Source organism: Rhinoderma darwinii, chromosome 5 (genome assembly GCF_050947455.1).
Source record: "Rhinoderma darwinii isolate aRhiDar2 chromosome 5, aRhiDar2.hap1, whole genome shotgun sequence".
NCBI classification, from domain to species: Eukaryota; Metazoa; Chordata; class Amphibia; order Anura; family Rhinodermatidae; genus Rhinoderma; species Rhinoderma darwinii.
In genome coordinates this window covers 342205994-342221756 of record NC_134691.1, presented here as the reverse complement: position 1 = coordinate 342221756, position 15763 = coordinate 342205994, and the positions used below count along the sequence as shown (strand labels likewise).

The 15763-nt window shown below is 47.9% G+C and overlaps 1 protein-coding gene across 2 annotated transcripts in view; it reads right to left on the bottom strand.

The window, feature by feature from the left end:
* LOC142653091 (unconventional myosin-Ig-like) overlaps positions 1 to 15763 on the bottom strand; it is a 231647-nt gene that overhangs the window by 95949 nt on the left and 119935 nt on the right. The window contains exons 19-20 of one of the 2 annotated variants that reach the window (XM_075828800.1): positions 12385 to 12498; positions 12228 to 12279 (exon numbers count right to left, since the gene is read on the bottom strand). In XM_075828800.1, the coding sequence (XP_075684915.1) occupies positions 12228 to 12279; positions 12385 to 12498 (166 nt within the window). The remainder of the gene's footprint in view (positions 1 to 12227; positions 12280 to 12384; positions 12499 to 15763) is intronic. The other variant, XM_075828799.1, reaches the window with a different exon arrangement.

Sequence of the window (15763 nt, the reverse complement as noted above, 5' to 3'; positions counted from 1 at the left end):
AGCAGTATTATGTGGGCACTGTATGGCAGTATTATGTAGACGCTGTATGGCAGTATTATGTGGGCACTGTATGGCAGTATTATGTAGACAGTGTATGGCAGCATTATGTGGGCACTGTATAGCAGTATTATGTGGGCACTGTATGGCAGTATTATGTGGGCACTGTATAGCAGTATTATGTGGGCACTGTATGGCAGTATTATGTAGATACTGTATGGCAGTATTATGTGGGCACTGTATTGCAGTATTATGTGGGCACTGTATGGCAGTATTATGTAGACGCTGTATGGCAGTATTATATGGGCACTGTATGGCAGAATTATGTGGGCACTGTATGGCAGTATTATGTGGGCACTGTATGGCAGTATTATGTGGGCACTGTATGGCAGTATTATGTGGGCACTGTATAGCAGTATTATGTGGGCACTGTATGGCAGTATTATGTAGACGCTGTATGGCAGTATTATATGGGCACTGTATGGCAGCATTATGTGGGCACTGTATGGCAGTATTATGTGGGCACTGTATGGCAGTATTATGTGGGCACTGTATAGCAGTATTATGTGGGCACTGTATGGCAGTATTATGTAGACGCTGTATGGCAGTATTATGTGGGCACTGTATGGCAGTATTATGTAGACAGTGTATGGCAGCATTATGTGGGCACTGTATAGCAGTATTATGTGGGCACTGTATGGCAGTATTATGTGGGCACTGTATAGCAGTATTATGTGGGCACTGTATGGCAGTATTATGTAGATACTGTATGGCAGTATTATGTGGGCACTGTATTGCAGTATTATGTGGGCACTGTATGGCAGTATTATGTAGACGCTGTATGGCAGTATTATATGGGCACTGTATGGCAGCATTATGTGGGCACTGTATGGCAGTATTATGTGGGCACTGTATGGCAGTATTATGTGGGCACTGTATAGCAGTATTATGTGGGCACTGTATGGCAGTATTATGTAGACGCTGTATGGCAGTATTATGTGGGCACTGTATGGCAGTATTATGTAGACAGTGTATGGCAGCATTATGTGGGCACTGTATAGCAGTATTATGTGGGCACTGTATGGCAGTATTATGTGGGCACTGTATAGCAGTATTATGTGGGCACTGTATGGCAGTATTATGTAGACGCTGTATGGCAGTATTATGTGGGCACTGTATGGCAGTATTATGTAGGCACTGTATGGCAGTATTATGTGGGCACTGTATGGCAGTATTATGTGGGCACTGTATGGCAGTATTATGTAGACGCTGTATGGCAGTATTATGTAGACACTGTATGGCAGTATTATGTGGGCACTGTATGGCAGTATTATGTGGGCGCTGTATGGCAGCATTATGTGGGCACTGTATAGCAGTATTATGTGGGCACTGTATGGCAGTATTATGTAGACGCTGTATGGCAGTATTATGTGGGCGCTGTATGGCAGTATTATGTGGGCATTGTATGGCAGTATTATGTGGGCACTGTATAGCAGTATTATGTGGGCACTGTATGGCAGTATTATGTAGACGCTGTATGGCAGTATTATGTGGGCACTGTATGGCAGTATTATGTAGACGCTGTATGGCAGTATTATGTGGGCACTGTATGGCAGTATTATGTAGGCACTGTATGGCAGTATTATGTGGGCACTGTATAGCAGTATTATGTGGGCACTGTATGGCAGTATTATGTAGACGCTGTATGGCAGTATTATGTAGACACTGTATGGCAGTATTATGTGGGCGCTGTATGGCAGCATTATGTGGGCACTGTATAGCAGTATTATGTGGGCACTGTATGGCAGTATTATGTAGACGCTGTATGGCAGTATTATGTGGGCGCTGTATGGCAGTATTATGTGGGCATTGTATGGCAGTATTATGTGGGCACTGTATAGCAGTATTATGTGGGCACTGTATGGCAGTATTATGTGGGCACTGTATGGCAGTATTATGTGGGCACTGTATGGCAGTATTATGTGGGCACTGTATGGCAGTATTATGTGGGCACTGTATGGCAGTATTATGTGGATACTGTATGGCAGTATTATGTGGGCACTGTATGGCAGTATTATGTAGGCATTGTATGGCAGTATTATGTGGGCGCTGTATGGCAGTATTATGTGGGCACTGTATGGCAGTATTATGTGGACACTATGGCAGTATTATGTGGGCACTGTATGGCAGTATTATGTGGGCACTGTATGGCAGTATTATGTGGATACTGTATGGCAGTATTATGGAGGGACTGTATGGCAGTATTATGGAGGGACTGTATGGCAGTATTATGTGGGCACTGTATGGCAGTATTATGTGGGCACTGTATGGCAGTATTATGTGGGCCCTCTATGGCAGTATTATGTAGACACTGTATGGCAGTATTATGTTGGCACTGTGTGGCAGTATTATGTAGGCACTGTATGGCAGTATTATGTTGGCACTGTGTGGCAGTATTATATGGTGACTGTATGGCAGTATTATGTGGGCACTGTATGGCAGTATTATGTGGGCACTGTATGGCAGTATTATGTGGGCCCTCTATGGCAGTATTATGTAGACACTGTATGGCAGTATTATGTAGGCACTGTATGGCAGTATTATGTGGGCACTGTATGGCAGTATTATGTGGGCATTGTATGGCAGTATTATGTGGGCCCTCTATGGCAGTATTATGTAGATACTGTATGGCAGTATTATGTGGGCACTGTATTGCAGTATTATGTGGGCACTGTATGGCAGTATTATGTGGGCACTGTATGGCAGTATTATGTGGGCACTGTATGGCAGTATTATGTGGGCACTGTATGGCAGTATTATGTGGGCCCTCTATGGCAGTATTATGTAGATACTGTATGGCAGTATTATGTGGCCACTGTATGGCAGTATTATGTAGGCACTGTATTGCAGTATTATGTGGGCACTGTATGGCAGTATTATGTTGGCATTGTGTGGCAGTATTATATGGTGACTGTATGGCAGTATTATGTGGGCACTGTATGGCAGTATTATGTGGGCACTGTATGGCAGTATTATGTGGGCACTGTATGGCAGTATTATGTGGGCACTGTATGGCACTGTGTCATTGTCCTGTGCCCCAAGTGTCAGTGAGTTTTTGTGGGATCTCAAGATTCAGCTACCAGATTAAGGCCTCATGCACACGGTCGTGCGATTGCCACCCGCATACAAATTATGGGAGCACGGCCTTTAAAATGCAAAAGAACGGACATGTTCAATCATTTTTGGAACATTTCTACGGCACGGACACCCATCCGTAGCGATACAGGTGTCCGCGGCCAATAGAACTGAATGGGTCCGTAATTGCGGACAATTTTTACGGTCGTGTGCATGGGGTCTAAAGGGATTTTCTATTTTTTTTATGTTTTACATAACAAAAAGTTCTGCAACTTTCTAATAGACACTGGGCAAAATGTATTTAGACTGGTGTTTCATCCGCCAGTCTTAATCCTTGAAGCTATGGCGCACACGTCTTAATAAATTAGGTGCATCTCGGGCCGTCCGCGCGCCAGAAAGTCAACAGCTACGAGCTGCAGGAGGTTTGCGCTATAATTCACGCCCCTTCCGCTGGGCCCTGTAAAATTTATAGTAATATGCTGTGAGCGGCGTAAATGGCTCAAAAGTCGCTCAATTTTGAGGCACTTGCCACATTTCTACGCCAATATTTTAATTCCTACCAATTTTCACGATTTTGACTTGCTGTCAGTGAATAGAAATCTTGGTTTTATTCTAAGGCTAAAAACCTGGCCTGACCTACTACTTTCCACTGCTAGGGGTTTGTTACAATGTGTAAGTGTAGAAAATCCTTTGTGAGCTGAAGACATCAGCAGCTCAAATCAATAGTTTGCTACAATGTATCAGTGCAGGTAAAATGTATCATCCTGGAGTCTGGTAATATTTGTATAATGAAGGACATGTGAGTTATTGCAGTTGGAAATCTTAGAGTTTTTCTGAAGGCTGAATCCTGCCCCAAATATTTCAGTAACGCTCTGCAGATGATTGCACCCTCCGGGCACAGCGCGGGGATTACAGGTGACATTTACAGTAAAGTCTCCTTCCTTCTCGGAATGATTTTTCCGCGGTTCCTGCAGGGACGTGAATGGTCGGTGTCTGGAGAGATTAAACCCGGCGCTGCCTCAAGTCACAGGAATGACCGCACGATATGACGGCAGGACAGTGGCCAGGAATGGTGGCACCGCCGCGGCACGTCTTCCCGTACTACACGGCGACTCCCTGCGGAGATCCCCGGAGCTCGACCCAGATCTTGTAGAACATGTGACCGGCAGCGAGTAGTGACGAGGATCCCGCTCAACCACCGGCCATTCATCTCGTCTTCTTATTGAAATCCTTATGGAACTAAATTTAAAGGGATATCCCCATTTCAATATCATTGGCGGAAATATTCTGCAGAATGTCGTACACACCGACTCCAAGGATGATGTTTCATCACATGTGACCACTGCAGCCAATCAGGGATCACACAGCGGGCTGGACTGTTATACATTATATCTATGGGGCTTACAGGGCTAGAAATAGAAACGGAGTCCTATACGCCATAGTACTTCCTGCCCTATATGACCAGTGATGCCCTCGGTGGGGCGCAGAAGTGGTGATAAAATTATATATGTCTGCAGCCACCACTAGGGGGAGCTGTCCTCACACGTTATTATTCAGCTCCCCCTAGTGGCGGCTGAAGGCAGACAGAATTTTCGTTTTTACCTCTACATCTATGCAGGGGATTTGGAGCTTTGTATAAGAAAAACAAAGCACCGACCGCTAAAAAATATATTACAAAATGAATCCGCGCAGAATCTTGTACCTATAAAACGACAGGATTATAATAGGGGGAGATTCACTTTAATGACTGGAGGATGAAAACTTCTGCAACTTTCTAATATACTTTGTGTTTGAAGTCTTCACCATTTTCAAGATCATTGCTTGCTGTTAGTGAATGGGAACATTATTTACATTTGTACAGACCTAATGCTTCTCACTGCTGAGGATTTGCTACAATTGTATCCAGTGTATACAATGCTCTTTGTATTTAATCCTATCATGTGTGATACTGTGGTGCTGAACTTGTGTATCTAATCCTATCATGTGTGATACTGTCTGCTGAGCTGTGTATCTAATCCTATCATGTGTGATACTGTCTGCTGAGCTGTGTATCTAATCCTATCATGTGTGATACTGTGTGCTGAGCTGTGTATCTAATCCTATCATGTGTGATACTGTCTGCTGAGCTGTGTATCTAATCCTATCATGTGTGATACCGTCTGCTCAGCTGTGTATCTAATCCTATCATGTGTGATACTGTCTGCTGAGCTGTGTATCTAATCCTATCATGTGTGATACTGTCTGCTGAACTGTGTATCTAATCCTATCATGTACAATACTTTCTGTGGAGCAGCTGCATTTATACCTATAAGGCTGGGTTCACACGAGCACATTCTGTCCGTAATGGACGGACGTATTTCGGCCGCAAGTCCCGGACCGAACACCGTGCAGGGAGCCGGGCTCCTAGCATCATGGTTATGTACGATGCTAGGAGTCCCTGCCTCACTGCGGGACAACTGTACTGTAATCATGTTTTCAGTACGGGACAGTTGTCCGGCAGCGAGGCAGGGACTCCTAGTGTCGTACATAACTATGATGCTAGGAGCCCGGCTCCCTGCACGGTGTTCGGTCCGGGACTTGCGGCCGAAATACGTTCCGTCCATTACGGACATAATGTGCTCGTGTGAACCCAGCCTTATGTGTGATACTGTCTGCTGAGCTGTGTATCTAATCCTATCATGTGTGATACTGTCTGCTGAGCTGTGTATCTAATCCTATCATGTGTGATACTGTCTGCTGAGCTGTGTATCTAATCCTATCATGTGTGATACTGACTGCTGAGCTGTGTATCTAATCCTATCATGTGTGATACTGTCTGATGTGGTGTGTATCTAATCCTATCATGTGTGATACTGTCTGCTGAGCTGTGTATCTAATCCTATCATGTGTGATACTGTCTGCTGAGCTGTGTATCTAATCCTATCATGTGTGATACTGTCTGCTGAGCTGTGTATCTAATCCTATCATGTGTGATACTGACTGCTGAGCTGTGTATCTAATCCTATCATGTGTGATACTGACTGCTGAGCTGTGTATCTAATCCTATCATGTGTGATACTGTCTGATGTGGTGTGTATCTAATCCTATCATGTGTGATACTGTCTGCTGAGCTGTGTATCTAATCCTATCATGTGTGATACTGTCTGCTGAGCTGTGTATCTAATCCTATCATGTGTGATACTGTCTGCTGAGCTGTGTATCTAATCCTATCATGTGTGATACTGACTGCTGAGCTGTGTATCTAATCCTATCATGTGTGATACTGTCTGATGTGGTGTGTATCTAATCCTATCATGTGTGATACTGTCTGCTGAACTGTGTATCTAATCCTATCATGTGTGATACTGTCTGCTGAGCTGTGTATCTAATCCTATCATGTGTGATACTGTCTGCTGAGCTGTGTATCTAATCCTATCATGTGTGATACTGTCTGCTGAGCTGTGTATCTAATCCTATCATGTGTGATACTGTCCGCTGAGCTGTGTATCTAAGCCTATCATGTGTGATACTGTCTGCTGAGCTGTGTATCTAATCCTATCATGTGTGATACTGTCTGCTGAGCTGTGTAACTAATCCTATCATGTGTGATACTGTCTGCTGAGCCGTGTATCTAATCCTATCATGTGTGATACTGTCTGCTGAGCTGTGTATCTAATCCTATCATGTGTGATACGGTCTGCTGAGCTGTGTATCTAATCCTATCATGTGCGGTACTGTCTCAGAGAACCATGCAGTACTACACCCCCCATCATGTAATGTTACTTTATTATGACGGGCGTTGTGGCTCTTGTTAACCCTTCGTCTCCCGGGATGAGCGCTCGGACGCTGAGGCTGATGAGACGTGTGAATATATAATGCGCTTCTGTGTCAGACATTACGGCGCGGTCTCATTTCTTCGTACAGGGCTCAGCGTGTGTCGGATCCTTATAAATAAATGATAATTGCGGCGAGAATGAACCTGGCGCCGGGATATTTCCCTCTCTCGCGCATTTCTCTGAATTCCAGTTGTCATGGTAACCGGGATGGAATTTATATAAAAGGAAAAGAGAAAAAAGGTGACGGGGACCTTCCTGCTGCCCGACCGCGCTCCGTGACCGCCACTACGAGGGTTTCTGCGCTGCAATCGTGTTTTATTCATGTCTTTATGGAGCGCTTACAGGGGCGCCGCCATGCTGCAACGGGAAAGGGCGAACCCCAAACTGTTCCCACAAAGATGGAAGCGACAAATGTGTCAAATGTGTTTGGACGCCGTAATAGAAGCGGCCAAACCCAGATTCCTCCATCAGACCGCCAGATAGTGAGCCGTGATAAGCGTTGCCAGCTGCCCGGTAATCCACCAGCCCAGCCGCTGTTCATTTCTGGAGGCCGGTGCCTCCCGCAAAAACTGCTCCAGACGGTTTTTGCACTTTGCTTTGACAAAAACTCGTCAGAACACTCGTCGAGGCGTTTTTTTTCCTCTTTCTGACTGATAGAAATGGGGTTTCGGAGGTGGAAACCGCCTCAAGATGGGTCATGACGCTTCTTTTTACTGCGACGCAGTTTTTTTGCTCGCGGTAAAAAACTCAATGGGAGGCATATTCTGGCGTTTTTTGACGAGTTTTGCGGAGCGGTTTCCGCGCCAATAAACTTGTCAAAAAACTCTGTGTGAACAGGTCCTTTAGGCCCCATGCACACGAACGTAAAAACGACCGTGATCACGGGCCGTAATTAGGGGCCCCTAGACTTCTGTTGGCCACGGGTACCTCCCTGTATGCTTACGGGAAGGTGCCCGTGCCGTTGAAAAATATAGAACATGTCCTATTCCAGGCCGTAATTACAGCACACGCAGGCCATAGAAGTCAATGGGGCTCCTGTAATGACGGGAGCGTTGCTAGGAGACGTCAGTAAATAGTCACTGTCCAGGGTGCTGAAAGAGTTAAGTGATCGGCAGTAACTGTTTCTGCACCCGGGACAGTGACTACCGATCACAATATACAGCAACCTGTAAAAAAATAGAAGTTCATACTTACCGAGAACTCCCTGCTTCTGTCTCCAGTCCGGCTTCCCAGGATGACGTTTCAGTCTAAGTGACGGCTGCAGCCAATCACAGGCCAAGCACAGGCTGCAGCCAATCACAGGCTGCAGCCAATCACAGGCTGCAGCCAATCACAGGCCAATCACAGGCTGCAGCCAATCACAGGCCAATCACAGGCTGCAGCGGTCACATGGACTGCCGCGTCATCCAGGGAGGTCGGGATGGATGCCGAAAGAGGGACGCGTCACCAAGACAACGGCCGGTAAGTATGAAATTCTTTTACTAGGGAAAGGGCTGTCCCTTCTCTCTATCCTGCACTGATAGAGAGAAGGGGCTGCCGATTAGTGCAGGGCAATTTTGCAGCGAAAACGTGCCCGTATATACGGGTGGAATAATTGTGACACCGGACCCGTATTTACGGGTACGGGTCCGTAAATACTGGTGCAATACGGGTCGAATACGTGTGATCAAGGACCCGTATTTACGCCAGTATTTACGGGAGGAAAAAAATATGTCAGCCGAGCAGTGTGAGTTATGTGGTCTACTGTTTCGTGGCTGAGCTGTTGTTACTTCTAGAAGCTTTAACTTTACAATAATAGCACTTACAGGTGACCGGGGCAGATCTAACTGATAATAATAAAACTTTCAGGTGACCGGGACAGATCTAGCAAATAATAATAACACTTACAAGTGACCGGGCAGATCTAACCGATAATAATAACACTTACAGGTGACCGGGGCAGATCTATCTGATAATAATAATACTTACAGGTGACCAGGGCAGATCTAGCAGATAATAACACTTACAGGTGACCGGGGCAGATCTAGCAGATAATAACACTTACAGTTGACCTGGCCAGATCTAGCAGATAATAACACTTACAGGTGACTGGGGCAGATCTAGCAGATAATAACACTTACAGGTGACCGGGGCAGATCTAGCAGATAATAATAACACTTACAGGTGACCGGGGCAGATCTAGCAAATAATAATAACACTTACAAGTGACCGGGGCAGATCTAACCAATAATAATAACACTTACAGGTGACCGGGGCAGATCGATCTGATAATAATAATAATACTTACAGGTGACCGGGGCAGATCTAGCAGATAATAACACTTACAGGTGACCGGGGCAGATCTAGCAGATAACACTTACAGATGACCGGGGCAGATCTAACCGATAATAACACAGGTGACCGGGGCAGATCTAACCGATAATAATAGCACTTACAGGTGACCGGGGCAGATCTAACTGATAATAATAAAACTTACAGGTGACCGGGACAGATCTAGCAATTAATAATAACACTTACAGGTGACCGGGGCAGATCTAACCGATAATAATAACACTTACAGGTGACCGGGGCAGATCTATCAGATAATAATAATACTTACAGGTGACCAGGGCAGATCTAGCAGATAATAACACTTACAGGTGACCGGGGCAGATCTAGCAGATAATAATAACACTTACAGGTGACCGGGGGAGAACTAGCAGATAATAATAACACTTACAGGTGACCGGGGCAGATCTAGCAGATAATAACACTTACAGGTGACCGGGGCAGATCTAGCAAATAATAATAACACTTACAAGTGACCGGGGCAGATCTAACCGATAATAATAACACTTACAGGTGACCGGGGCAGATCTAGCAGATAATAATAACACTTACAGGTGACCGGGGAAGATCTATCTGATAATAATAACACTTACAGGTGACCGGGGCAGATCTAGCAGATAATAACACTTACAGGTGATCGGGGCAGATCTAGCAGATAATAACACTTACAGGTGATCGGGGCAGATCTAGTAGATAATAATGGCACTTACAGGTGACCGGGGAAAATCTAACATTTCCTGAATTGACTTGTGGTAAAGATGGCATTTTATGACCGTGCCACGTGTAAAGTCGCTGAGCTTTTTCGTACCACTCGCGTTACTAGTAATGTTTCTCTATGGACATTACACGGTGGGTGCTGGATTTTATGAACCTGTTTGCAATTGGTGTGGCTGAAACACCTGATCTGGATAATTAGGAGGGGGTGCACATACTTTTGGCCACATAATGTATATATAAGCTATACGAATATACATTAGATATGACTGTACGGAATCTGACTCCAGTCACAAGTCATATTGGGGGTGATTTTCCTCTCATTAATGCTGTACAGAATTATATATTATAATTCGCCCTTTCTGATCTCATTTACATAATTTTAACAAAAAGTCTTGTTCCCAGAAGAGCGGGGGGCCGGGGGGGGGGGCACCTCCCTTCCCGCAATCAGACTCATAATTAGGGGTAATCTTGTGCAGCGCAGGCCTGACAATCAATTATATGTGGAGTTATGAAGCGCCGCTGTCAGCACAATTATCAGACTAGAGATCCCGGCACCTGCTGGCACCCATCGAAGGGGGGGGGGGGGGGGGGATTCACTCAGAAGGACATTGAATCTATTCCATTTCTGGGCTGGGGGAGGCAGTGATAACACTGAATGGGCCGTCATGTAATCCATTGATGATCTGGTATATAGAACGGACGGTTATATGAGAGGAGAATCCATCACGGTCGGGGTATTTGTTCTGTTTATTGTAGGTCTCCGCCTGTGCCCCCATGATAACACTTCCTACCTCTTTGCACTGAGAGCTCAGTGTTGGTTTTCCAACACAGGTAAGAAGGAAGTGCTCTGATTGGTTGGCACGAGGGACAGTGGCAAAATGCACCAGAATGCGGTCTCAAATTGCGCAAAAAAAATGTTGCACATGCCGTGTGCCAAACTTATTATGTGTTTTAGACATTTTTACGCCTCACTAGACTGTCTTTAAAGTGTCTAGAAAATGTGGCAGATTTATTAATGGCGTGCGCTGTTCTTTAGGCGCAAAATATTGTTGTAAAATACGCCATGAGGGAGATAAAAGTGACTAACGTGTCTGTCCAGAGGCATAAAATGTATCCTGTCATCAATTTGGCGCAGTTTCTGAGCAGTCTTGTTTTATCCTGTCCAACTTAAGGACAGTATTAAACAATCTCCACTAATGTCCCTATGACAGCACTGAGCTGCCAGAGCACAAGGACAGGAAGTGTTATCATGGGGACACAGACAAAAAAATATCTATTTTTCTTAAAGGAAGCCTGTAACCACATCTGTATAATTGTAGAGGACAAAGATTGTCAAGTGACTACCCAAGAAAATACAAAGAGACATGACAAACATGCCTGCCTGCTGACTCCTCCAGATGCTAAACTCCTCGCCAAAATCTATAATCATTAACACTCAATATATGGCCAATCAAGACTGTGGGTTGTCAGCTGCGGACCATGGTGGATTCATCATTATATGATACAGAGCTCCAGAACCCCTGCTGCTCTCCACACAGCTATAGAGGTAAAGTATAATATGACAGCCACCACTAGGGGGAGCTCACTGCATACAGAGTTACTATGGAGTAGTCAATGGAAACAATCAGCAGGATTTGTATCTAGTCAAATAGTTTGAAACTTGTGCTCCCCTATAATTTAGTCAATTGGGACCCTGACAATTACTTAAAGGGCTTCTCCACCTACATCTTTAGCTTATAAATCTGCCTGGAAGGTGGATAAAACGATGTGACCGCTCCCCATTCTCTGCACAGAAAAAAAATCTAGTTGTCATGTCTGGGATACACTTGTAATGTGAAGATGGACGGCAATGTCAACTCCGGTTAGCCCTGCCTGCTGACAGTGCGAGCGTGGCGTATCCACATCTCTACGTTCCACAGACGGCAGAGTTAGGGATCTGCCACCTGAGCAATATGGAAGCGTGGCCGTACCTCCCTGCTGCCAGGGGAGCACCACTATAGCTTGCCAACAACGGCATCTCGAGTATAGATTACTAACTTGAGGACCTGCACATCCTGGACATGTGACCACAGGTCCTATCTACATAACATTCAACAGCACAATATCAAATATTATTGTTGTTCGTCTACCAGGCAGCAGCAAAGTAATATGATATAAAACTGCTGCTACATTTACAGACACATCCTTGGTCAAAAATTAAAGTACATTCACATTTGGTGCGCGGGCGCCCCTTACATCTCCGCCCGGGTTTAGTTGATGCCTTCCTCGGCATTACACGAACTGGAATCTGAAACAAAACATTTATTACTTGTCTACACGCTACAGCGGCCATATTTGCCGGTTGTCAGGAAGGGCCTCCATAGCAACCAGTCTGTGCCAGCCAGGTACTCACCGCTCTGAGGGGCACGCACTTCAGCACCTTGTACTCCTTGTTGGGCTCCAGGCGGTAGATGTGGTGGTCGGTGATGACGAGGCTTCTGTCCTTACACTTGTTAAAACGATTGATCTATAAAGTGACACAAAGACAAGAATGAAAACGGACAGAAGAACCGCAAAGACAACACGAGGCGCACGCCAAGATCGGGCGCCACCTCTACCCATAATGCTCTGCTCTGTTGGTTTGCAGGGAGCGGTTCATTTCATGGTGGTTTTGCCCGGCCGACATCGCCCTCCGTTTCCACACGTGCGTTTGTGTTTCTGATATCTTCGTATACGGGACAATGCGGCCGGCCAGTCATAATGACAATACAACCGGCACGCGGCTTCCCTGCAGCCGAAAATATTACGTGACGCCACGAAGGAGGCGAATATTAAATAATTACACGAGACGACACAACTGACGCATCGCTGAACATTTCTAGGAGCAGAAGCGGATATGGAGCCCGGATGAGTCGTGGGGAAGATGTTGAGAGTTGTAGTTTATTGAACCACTTCTAAGGCAGGAATAAGATCTGGAGTTTATTTTCTGTCTGTTCACAGCGATGTTCAAAAATGACTGCACGACGTCTATTCACACAGTGCAGCCAAATCGCGGTTTATTGCCACGCTGACGCTGGGTTCACACGCCGCGGTCAAGATACACTCCTCCATACACCGCTCCCCCGTACGCCGCTCCCCCGTACACCGCTGCTCCGTACACCGCTCCCCTGTACGCCGCTCCTCCGTACGCCGCTCCCCCGTACGCCGCTCCCCCGTACGCCGCTCCCCCGTACGCCGCTGCTCCGTACACCGCTCCCTCGTACACCGCTCCCCCGTACACCGCTCCTCCGTACACTGCTCCCCCGTACACCGCTGCTCCGTACACCGCTCCCCCGTACACCGCTCCCCCGTACACCGCTCCTCCGTACACCGCTCCCCCGTACACCGCTGCTCCGTACACCGCTGCTCCGTACACCGCTGCTCCGTACACCGCTCCCCCGTACACCGCTCCCCCGTACACCGCTCCTACGGAACACCGCTCCTACGGAACACCGCTCCTCCGTACACCGCTCCTCCGTACACCGCTCCCCCGTACACCGCTGCTCCGTACACCGCTCCCCCGTACACCGCTCCCCCGTACACCGCTCCTCCGTACACCGCTCCCCCGTACACCGCTCCTCCGTACACCGCTCCCCCGTACACCGCTGCTCCGTACACCGCTTCCCCGTACACCGCTCCTCCGTACACCGCTCCCCCGTACACCGCTCCTCCGTACACCGCTCCCCCGTACACCGCTCCCCCGTACACCGCTCCCCCGTACACCGCTCCTCCGTACACGCTCCCCCGTACACCGCTGCCCCGTACACCGCTGCTCCGTACACCGCTGCTCCGTACACCGCTCCTCCGTACACCGCTCCCCCGTACACCGCTCCTACGGAACACCGCTCCTCCGTACACCGCTCCCCCGTACACCGCTGCTCCGTACACCGCTGCTCCGTACACCGCTGCTCCGTACACCGCTGCTCCGTACACCGCTGCTCCGTACACCGCTCCCCCGTACACCGCTCCCCCGTACACCGCTCCTACGGAACACCGCTCCTACGGAACACCGCTCCTCCGTACACCGCTCCTCCGTACACCGCTCCCCCGTACACCGCTGCTCCGTACACCGCTTCTCCGTACACCGCTCCTCCGTACACCGCTCCTCCGTACACCGCTCCCCCGTACACCGCTCCCCCGTACACCGCTCCTACGGAACACCGCTCCTCCGTACACCGCTCCCCCGTACACCGCTGCTCCGTACACCGCTGCTCCGTACACCGCTCCTCCGTACACCGCTCCCCCATACACCGCTCCTACGGAACACCGCTCCTCCGTGCACCGCTCCCCCGTACACCGCTCCCCCGTACACCGCTCCCCCGTACACCGCTCCTCCGTACACCGCTCCCCCGTACACCGCTGCTCCGTACACCGCTCCCCCGTACACCGCTCCCCCGTACACCGCTCCTCCGTACACCGCTCCTCCGTACACCGCTCCTCCGTACACCGCTCCCCCGTACACCGCTGCTCCGTGCACCGCTCCTCCGTGCACCGCTCCCCCGTACACCGCTCCCCCGTACACCGCTCCCCCGTACACCGCTGCTCCGTACACCGCTCCTCCGTACACCGCTCCCCCATACACATCACTGGTCCCAATAGTTCCCGATGTATAGACCTCGCGTGAACTGCCATGATTGCAAAGATTGACCATGAGGCTTTGTGTGGCCCCGCATGTCGATACAACTACATGACGTCACAGGGGGACCAGTTCTGTCCATTAGCAATTGAAAATAACAATAATCCAAGATGGCGGACCCAATGGCGAGGAATTTATAAAAATGACAAATGTTTTGGTTTCGTTTGTATTTGGAGATCAGCAAAAACTGTGATTATATTCACTGGACTTTCCCTATAACAGTCACCTCTTCCTGTTCTATTTGTGGTTGCAAAACCTAAGGTGGGGTCCGACCTCTGGGACCCCCATCTATCCTGAGTATAAGAGGTGAAGCCTTTGAGCTGCGTCCCCTTCAAAGTTTTATAAGGTATACAGTATGTGATGTTTTCAGACGTGACCCCCTCCCCCTACTGATCTTGAGTCACATTATGTCTCATACTTTTTAGGCTGCTTTCAATCATTCCTGCTTCTTTCCTGTTGGCTCTCAGGATTCACACCCTGACATATCCCTTCACATCCCTGCTAGATCACAAGCTCTGCTGCGCTGCATTGTAGGAGGTGTAGTGGATATACCAGAGGCTTTACCACAGTCTTATGTACAAGAGAGCAACATCTCCCACAATACAACGCAGCATGTAGTGCCATGTATTATATGAGCTCCGATAAGCGATTTGGGGTTTGTCTGTTGCCACGGCATTGACAGATTAGAAGAATATCTTCCTGCTCCGCTAGTTTCTGCGGGAGCTAAAACTGATCAAATGTAGATTTTCAGATTTTTGTATATTTTCTAGTTATACAGCAGAGAGAAGCGTTACACAAGTATCAGACGCTGATCCACAGAACTTACAACTAACCAGTCGCTGCTGGAGAAGATGAAGGAAGAGGGAGCCCGACATTCTGCAGAGAACCCGAAGGAGGGAGGAAGAGAGATGGAGGAGAAGGGGATCAGAGGATTCAGAGCCACACTTTACAACTATTTACTCCAGATCCCACCACGTAAACAGATCCTGCAATGGCCACCGCCCCTGCCACCATCACCGCCCCTGCCACCATCACCGCCCCTGCCACCATCACCGCCCCTGCCACCATCACCGCCCCTGCCACCATCACCGCCACCGCTGCCACCATCACCGCCACC